The 9,443-nt window shown below is 37.1% G+C and overlaps 1 protein-coding gene across 1 annotated transcript in view; it reads left to right on the forward strand.

Annotated features, from left to right (window-relative positions):
• Positions 1–364: 364 nt before the first annotated feature.
• Positions 365–9,443, forward strand: part of MDM1 (Mdm1 nuclear protein homolog (mouse)) — a gene marked incomplete at its 5' end in the record, with an annotated part of 24,617 nt that continues 15,538 nt past the window's right edge. The window contains 5 exons of the mRNA XM_010013748.1: positions 365–470; positions 2,770–3,131; positions 3,542–3,676; positions 5,496–5,633; positions 7,353–7,486. Of these exons, the coding sequence (XP_010012050.1) occupies positions 365–470; positions 2,770–3,131; positions 3,542–3,676; positions 5,496–5,633; positions 7,353–7,486 (875 nt within the window). The remainder of the gene's footprint in view (positions 471–2,769; positions 3,132–3,541; positions 3,677–5,495; positions 5,634–7,352; positions 7,487–9,443) is intronic.

Raw genomic sequence — 9,443 nt, forward strand, 5'->3', positions numbered from 1 at the left:
GGCAGGAAAGGGGAGACCTTTGCGCTAAGGAGCTAATAAAGACAGAAACAGTTCAGTCGTGTGAGTGACAGCAGGTTCTGGCTTTATTTGTTCCTGAAACTTTATTCGCTTAAAGATGTAAACAAGTTTTTTGCATACTTTTTGTGCATGAAATTATTCCGCGCTTTTTCTGCAGAGCAATCAAGTAGTTTTTGCTCTTCGGAGGGAAGGGAGGGGAGGTTGCAGATGCATAGCAACCTGCTGGCATAGCTGAATTCTGCTGCGGCCTTGTTGGTGTTTTTCCCCTTGGAGATCTGTTGCCAACAGACGCCGGGAAGCGGGATGTGCACCGGTCACTTGACAGACACCTCTCTGTTTGCTGCAGGGGCTGAGTGAATATAAGAGAAACTTCAGATGGAAAACCCCAGAGTTTTGTAGCCCGTCCGAGCAGCAGAAATCCTTGTGGGCAGGACTTCGGTCAGATCAGTTCGGTAAGCAAGTTCACTGGAAAGCTGCCCCACTGATTGCAAATCCGAGCTGACTCTGATAAGGATGAGCCAGGGCTGTAGTAAGCCTAGAAAGGTTTGCTGTGATTGAGTGCATGGCCACAGTGAGCTGTGTTTGCAGTTTGTGCACTTAATACAGTTAACATATATTCCTGGTCATCGTTTAGAGTATGTTTTTGGATGCCATATTCTTTTTGGATGCACTAAAACTTTCTTTTAATGTTAGTGCTGTTTATTTAAAACCTGAAAAGTACATGGTTTCTGACATGCAGCATAAGCCAAGTCCCAAACATGAAGCACAGATGCAGGTAAACCCATACAGGGTGTGTAGAAGGAGACATTAGGTTACCTGTGGAGCATGGAAACAGTAGGTGAAATTCTGTATTTAAAAGGAGACTAACTTGGGGTAAAATTTGATACAAAGTAAAGTTGTTACGAAAACTAACAGGGACAGCTAACTGAAAAAGAAAAAAAAAAAGGATTAGCATTGAATGGAAAAGCTTGTGGTGCTGTATTATAGGAGTTAGGGGTTGTAGACATTATTGTGGCAAGAAAATGTGGGGTTGGGAAGTAGAAGACAAAGGAAATAGCATCTGGATTCAAGGGCCTGTAGCGAGTTGAGGAGTAGGAGTAGGCTGGAGGGTGATGACAACAGCAGTGCTTTGAAAAGGAGCAGTAAAAAATAGGAATTACTGCAGTGTCACATTTGCAATCTAGTGCGACTGCATTACACAGTCTGTGTAATTGAGAGTCCAATATATTCATTCCTACAACATACACATTCCAAATTACAGCCTGGTAATTAAGAACCAACCACTGGGAGCAGGGGTTGTTTTCAGTTGAGATGCTAGACATTTTAATAAATAATTTAATCTTCCTAAATGTTATGCTTTATATACATTACTGCTTTTTTCCATTACTGCAAAATACGTATTTTTTTGATTTTGCTTTCCCTAGTGCATGGGTCTGTCTGTGGGTACCTGTATAAATTCCACAACTTCTGAACATTTAAACATGCTAACTTCTTTTTCAGATTGTAATCGATGCTTCTTTTTCCGTCAAACTAAACTGCAAATTTCGCAAGACTTGCAATGAATTCATGAGTTAGCAATGCAGCAGTTTCCCCTCCTCATGTTGTAGCAGTGTTTTTGTGCTTGGTGTAGTTTTCCTACATCTTTGTGTTCATTTTCACTCCCACCTTTTTTCCAGCCATTTAACCGTGTACATCTTCAAATGTCACCCTTGACACCTCATAGGAGTTGCAGATTGTCGTTGATAGTTCAATTACAGTGAAGAAACACGTAGCTGGCAATTTTAAGAATGACTTGGACCGTCACCCCAAGAAATTAACAGCTGCAGGCACTCTGATTTCCTCCCTGATACTTCTCCAGAGTTTTTCCACTGGAATTATTTCCTACTACCTGTATGTGTAGTTGGACATCCAAACGTTCTGCATACCTTTCACCATTGTTTGTTCTCTCTTTTCCTATGTAGATTTTCATGAGATAGGAGTTTCTTTCTCTCCTAGAAAGTGTTTCTTTAGTCAGTTAGGAGCCTTCACTTACTTCTCTGTCACAGCTGAGCACTTTGCAGTTGGATTATGATTTCCCACTTTAAATGCGTTCAGTCGTCTTCTTAAAAGGGTGCGGTAATTTTATTTTCGTCTGAGTTTGCCAAGGCCAGCAATTCTTTAAAATAACTTGATAGCTGGTTTCATCACAGTCTTTTTACAATTTTGGAATTGGTTTTGTGTTCATACTGTAAAAAGTCACCAGCTATCTGAGATGTTTTTAAATCAGAGTTGTGTTAGATGGATGAGGATCTGTCACTGTCCTGTCATGACTGGCGAGAACCTGTTCAGGTGTATTGTGCATGTGTAATGAGAAATGTTTGTGGCATACTCTAGCATTGCAGATTGGTTATTCTGTATTTGTGTTAACCACATTATTTTACTGGCTGTGTTAATTTTATTGTTGTTCAACTCCTAGAATCAATTTGCAAAAGGTTGTCCTTTGGCCATATTTGCTTTATAGGGTTTTATCTAACATGGTCCTGGAGAACCATGTTCATGCCTCTCTTTAATGGAAAGAAAGAATGTTCACAAATAGGAAAAAAGACAGAATTTCACAGCTGTGCCCATGATTCATAGGCTGTGATTGCTCAAAGATATTAAAATAGTTTTTTTCTACTAAGTTGTATGATAAACTTATTGTATCATTGTATTACAAGAATAAACTAAGTCTTCAATAGAATGTTTTTGTTAAACCTAGTATGTCTTTTTCAGGAATCACAAGAGAACCAAACTTCATTTCCAAGAGGAGGGTGCCTTACCATAATCCACAGATTTCAAAGTACTTTGAATGGACAGCAGATTGTGATTTGAATGACCCACTTGAAACTGAAGCTCTTAGGACTGCAGAGTTGCATGCAAACCACAGCAACAATGATGTGAATGGAGAAAATACTGAAATGCCAGAAGGACCCAGACTCCCCCCAGAAGTTCAGTCACATTCAGTAGATTCTGGAGGTGAAACAGCTCTTGCCCTTGCAGAAAACAACATGAAGAAATTGCCCTCTGCAGCTCCACCAAATCAAAATGAAGCATTTTCATCTGCAAAAAAGGAATTAGAAAAAATGGGTAATGGGGTAAGGGAAGATGTAAAAAATTTTTTTTAATCGGCCAGTTTAGATATTGTTAATCTGATACTTGAAGTAATTTAATGCACATACATCAGCCTCTATTGTCAAACTCTCTCCTTAGTTCTTTATTTTGATACTCTATGTTGTAGCTTTGTTTTGTTGTTGGGGGAACAGTACTTTTGAGACTAGATTTTGGTTCCGCTTAGGCCAATAGGAATTTGCCCTTCAAGTGCCATCACTGTTGGTTTCACTTAAACAAGGTTTTAGCCAATTGTTGGGGTTGTTTGCTATAATGAGAAAATGTACTTTGCATTCATTTAATTCATACAACCAAACTGTCGGTTTGAAAGGGTACATTGAAAGATGCCTGACTTGCCAGACATTGTAGGAAAGAGTTTTTTTTTCTTTGTTGTCAGCTTCACAGAGTCCTTCAGAGGAAAGCAGGCATGAATATTCCACGTTTATATACTTTCCCCAGAAATTCTGAATATCAAAGCCAATTTGTTTGGAAGAGTCCTCATGAAAAGTCACCGATACTTGCAGCTGAAGAGGTAACTTTAAAAAATCCAAAAAGTAAAGGAATACTTTCATCTATGTATTAGCAAAGTTGCTTACCTTCCAAGATTTCCTTTCTTCTGCTTCTGGCAGGGGAATGGCAAACGTGAATGTTGTTAGATGTGGGGTTTTTTTTTCCTTAACATACAAAAGTACAGTATAAGTAGATCTGTTTTCATGTTATTCTTTATTGTAGTCAGGTCTAGTTACTCATTCTCCATATGCCTGGTTGTATTCCATCCTTTATAACAGGACCATTTTCTTCTTTTTGCATTAATTTACCTTAGGAGCTCTAAGATCCTTCTCAATGTTACCCTTCACTTTTACTGTTCTTATGTAGTATACAGCTAACAACAGAGGAATGTTCAGGTGTTCTGCGTTGCAACAACATGTTTTGCTACTGAACTAATGCTGGTTTCACTATTTATTCTCAAGGTCTTTTGTGGGTTACCACAGTTTCTTATTTGCTGTGTCCATCTCTGTGCCTGTATACTTCTAAGCCCTAAAGTGCATCTCTCTAGTGGGTTTTTTTGTTTCATGAGGAGCACTTAGGTTTAAAAGAGGAGTCTTGTGATTTTATGATACTCCTGCAGCATTTTAATATAGCTCAAGTTTTTAGATTTTGTAGGACTGGAAATGCTGCTATTTTTAATCAGACCATAAAGAGTAACTCTGGTTGTGAGACTGCTCTGTGTTTTCAATTCATTATTACTGGGATCAGGACATAGGAGTCAGCCTCTCTTTTGTTAGTTTTACAGTATAAAATAGGCACTTCTGCTTTTATTTTGTCTTCTATTTCTTCACTAGGAGCATATACTTTGGTGGAATTACTACAAATGATGTGCTGTCTTACTCTCTTATACAGTTTGATAATTCCATTATTCATGCTGGTGAACATTATGCTGTTTCAGAAAAAAGACTGAAATCTAAAAGAGCAAACTTTTTTCATAGCCTATACAGAATAAGAAGCTGTAAGAATAAATCTGTAGGCACTGTAAATTGTAGGATAAATAAAACTTAGAGAATGTATCCGACTGTATAAATGTTTGGAGGTTTTAAATTTAATATTAGAATTTCATGATAAAAATTATACGTATTAACAGACTGACATTTGTTAGATTTCTGTTGGTATGATGGAGAATATATCTGAATACTGAATAATGGCAATACCTTTCCCTTGAAGAGTTTCTGTGAAAATACCAAAGTTACCCAAGTTAGGTTGTAAGTCAGACCTAAAGTCTCATAGCAAAGCTGGGGAAAGTGTATGCTTGTGACATGGGGCATGGTCTTTCAGTTCAGCACCCCATGATAAGATGATACCTGACCATGTATTAAGGGAACTCTCTGCCTTGGTTTATAGTACAGTTTTGATTGGAAAATAGTGGGTAGATCAAATTACCCAAGCCCTGAACATCCAATTCTAAACCACAGAACAGTTGTTTGTTACTTATGGACTGCACATGTGCTGAGGACTCACAGGAAAGTTTTATGGCATATGGTTGAGAAAATATGATCCTACATAAAACTGAAGATGAACTCTCTTCCCAAATGAACAAAATATGTATTGTCGAACTTCAGCGAGAACAATGCTTAACCACAGGTTTAACTGTGTGTGACTCAGTCAGTTTTTAATGCATTTTTATCAGATGTAGTTTCTTTTCAGTTTGTCCTAGAAGTTAGTCTGCACATGCTATACTTGTACACAACTGTCTCCCTGCTCATATGAGCGTATTTGCATGAATTGGGTAACTGATTTTGAAAATTTAGCCTTAAGGTAAGGAAATCATACCTTTGTTTGTTTTCTTCCCCCCTAAGGTTATTGCCAACACAGGTAAAACTCCTGCAATTACTTCTGAAACTGCATGTGAGAGAAACCTCAAAGGGTCTCCTCCTGTTAAGGGTCCACAAGAGAGAGGTGGTTCAGAAGAGAAAGAATTTCCGGTTTGTGAACAAGTAAATATTTCCCTAAAAGAAAGCCATTAATATACTTCTGTAATTTTGATTGTTCTTTTCTAGAATGCAGTGGTGAGCTTATTTTGAAATTTTTTTTAGTTACATTTTATGGCTGGACTCAGTAGTGGTTCTGCTATAAGAGACTAAAAATAATGACACTCTGCAGCTGTGTTTGCTCTTAGGGGTTTCTGTAGTGCATTTGTTGAGTTTACAGTGACATTTTCAGTGTGTTTTTCCTTTTTACCTAATTTATGAGTTTTCAAGTGGGTTTTCTTCTTTTCTCCCCTGCCCGTTTTTTTTTTTTTTTTAAATTGAAACTTTCTTTTGGAACAAAGAATGGTTCTTTTAAGAAGTATTTCTGAAGTGTAAATCTCTGATTTATACTCTCATTGGTACCAGTGTAGTCTCTTGGTATGCAGGAGGGCTGGATGAGGGAGTCTGGAATTTTTTGTTTCTCATAAATCAGACACTGTGAATAAAACCCAAATATTTTGATGTATGGAAGATACCACAGTTGGAACTGATTTTCAGCCAATAGTTGTAATTTGAAGAAACATGGAGGAAGGGTTACAGTTCATTTCCCTTTGCCTTGATAAGTTGAAAGGTAGAAAGGTAATTAATTGTATTTAGCATAGCGCTGTGACAGGACATTGTGTAGCCTATGTAGGCTCTGTTACTTAGATCAAAATATTAAAATGTATTTTATGAAAGTAATTTGGTTATGTGAGGCCTTGCATTTCCTTGTCTTGCTGTTGGCTTGGACAAATTTAAATGCAATTTTAAGAATGATGGGTCTGGCTGTTTTACCAGATTCAAAGATAAAGGTGAGGCTTCGTCATTTAAAACTCAGACCCACCCAGTGCTTTAAATCTCATCTGGGAATGAAGAATTTTATGTCCCCTTTTACCTCTTCTAGCAGAAGACATGAGGCTTTCAAGAAGCATTTCTTTGTTTTTAATACTGGAAATTCAGGTTATATTTTCCCAAGAGAGCTAATAAAGGGAAGGAAGAGAAGACATATGAGAAGGGAATTTTGGTGGAAGTGTCTAAAACACTTTCTGTTTATACTGATACCGCTATTCTGATCTTGGAAAAGTTTTTGATAATTTTGGTGGGGTTTTCTCTTTATTTATCTTAATATTTTTTTTCTTAAATCTGAACAATATCTGTGAGGATCTCTTGCAGAATCAGAAATCATGCATGAGATTTCTGAGAGGATAAAATAAGTGAGAAAAAAAAATCTTTGTGAAAATTGAATAGGTCAGTCTGACCTTTTATAAACAAGAATGACAGTAAATTAAAAATTTGGTTTATAATAAATTCCTTTATATTGCTTGATTATTAAGCTAAGAGGTTTGGTGTGGGTTTTTTCTGTTTTGTTTTTTATTTATTACAAATTTCAGAAATACACACATTAAGTCTTGCACAACTCAGGTTAGAATGCACAGGTATTGTGTTATTTTATTTCTGTGTTTTGTGTTAAATTCATTTTGTAAAGTGTACAGAATCTAACTAACTGAATGCTGCACTCAGAATCTTAGCTTTGGCATTTTGGTAGTTTGTATTAACAAAGCAATGTAATATTCTTGTTTGTATTAAATATGCAAAGCGGCTAACTAAAGTAAAATTAACTTTTTGTGGAAGCTTGATGTCAAAAGGAGTACAAGGGGTTTCAGATTGGTAGCTAATACGGTATTTTTAAAATTATCTTTGCCTTAGAGTAAGAGGGAAGAACCGTTTCAAAAGCCAGCAGAAGATGCAGCAAAACAAGGGAAATCAGAACAGAAACATCCTAAACAAAAAAATAAGCAACATATCAATGCAAAGCCCCTCTCTTTACATACAAGTCGTGGGTATGTATAAAATAGGAAAACTTAGCCTAGTGACTAGGTGTACAGCAGCCTAATACCTAGTACTTTGAATGATGGACAAAACCACGCCATGCTGCAGTTGCAGGCGCAAATGCCCCCTTGCAGTGCTGGGATTGAGTTTCATGTGGGTACATCCAAACATCATTAATTTCCATCCCCTTCTCTGTGAAGTGGAAATGGAAGCTTTGTAATCGTACTCATTCAGTTGAACCTTCTGATGCAATAATATTATTATTAATACATTTAACATGAATGACATTAAATTGTTGCAGTGCAGCTAAATTTTCAGTGAGTGCTTTGGAAGTTGTATATTCACCTTTTAAACTGCTCTCCTGTGCTTGCTTCATGCCTTAAAACTGTGATGATTGTACTTGATGTCTGCCTTTTCTAGTCTGTATCACCTTCTGTCCTGGAGTAACAAAAGCAAACACATGAGGTAAAGTGAAGAAATCGGTCCCATTTAGGGTAATCTGACAAGCATGGAAATGAAATTATATGTTACTGAATGCTATCAAAGTATCTGTTTCTTTTGCCACATACCTACATTGCAGGAATTGAGCTTGTTTCCATTTTCCACACATCTGAGATACAGCAAGAGAAATAAAAGCCCAGAATGGCTGCAGGTTTTAAAATACATAAATTAATCCATCTCTGCTGCCTTTGTGCTTAGTGTATGTCCCAGTGATTGCTTTCGTTCACTTTCTGGTAGTTTTTAGGCATTAGATTAAAGATGGGAGAGGAGACTTACCTAAGTCTGAATGCGGTTGGATATTGGGAGATAATTACAAAATGATCACTCAAAATGCTGTGAAATAAAATTTCTTTATGAAAAAGTGGAGATGATACAGTTAAAACCTGTGACTCTTTGGTTTTCATAGCTTTTTGATGTAGAAGATAATAGTCAATTTTGCAGTGAGTAGTGTGTAAAATTCTTGATCATTTGCTATGGCTTCTTTTCATTAAAGGACAAATTTCTGCCTCTTATGCCTTCAGTGTGGTAGCACAAGATGAAAGTTTCCAAAACCGTTACTGGGCAGATAGCTGTCGAAATGTACAAGTTCTGAATATGCAGACAGGACTGTCACTTCTTATGCCAGCTGCATTGTGTGCCCTGCTTTTCCAGCAGTGACTGGGATCAAGACACAGCAGTGATGTGTTTTTGACCTAATCCATTTTGCAACCAAAACTGAAGGAATTCTGTCAGTTTCAAAGAAAGGGACATACTGAAAGAAATTTTGAACATAAAGGGTTTGAGTTTTTTTTTCATTGGTATATTTCTTTTTTATAAGGTGCATTTTACTTTCTGACTTCAGGCTCTTGTGATCTATTTCTGAAGAAGGAATGAGAAAGAGGGGTTTTTTTCTCTCAGAGCGGAATATATTAAAATAAAGTTAGTAATGTTCTGAAGCAAGATTATAAACAAAAATCTCTTCAGATTTAAGCTGATAAATTCTCAGTGCTTAAAGACTTGAGGTATTGCTTATTGCCTGCTATAGGTTAGATGATGATAATTTTTATTTGTATGTGTGTGGCAGAAAGGGAAAATGGATCCATCTTTTCAAGTACTGAAGCCTTCTGAAAATCAAAGCCAGTAGGACACAGATGAATTATACTGACCATTGTTCTGGTAGTCAGATGTTTCAAGCCACAGCAGTTCACCCCACCCATACGCAGAATGCCTTTAGAGTGGAGTTCATAGAAGGAAATGTCTCAGATACATTAGTGCCAAACCAGGCATTTTTACTTAAATGCACTATCATCAGTGACTTAAACCAAGATGCTGCACTTTGCATTAAAGTAATTGAGGCTTATGCGTGTGTTGTGTTGTGCTGATTTGGCTGTCAGGGCAAAAGCCTCTGGCAGAAGGGTTGTGAGGAAAAAACCAGGAGGAGTAGCTACTTGAAGAGCCAACTGTGAAAGAGATTTTTCACTCCTTCCT

The sequence above is a fragment of the Nestor notabilis genome, unplaced genomic scaffold (genome assembly GCF_000696875.1).
Source record: "Nestor notabilis isolate BGI_N333 unplaced genomic scaffold, ASM69687v1 scaffold7404, whole genome shotgun sequence".
NCBI classification, from domain to species: domain Eukaryota; kingdom Metazoa; phylum Chordata; class Aves; order Psittaciformes; family Psittacidae; genus Nestor; species Nestor notabilis.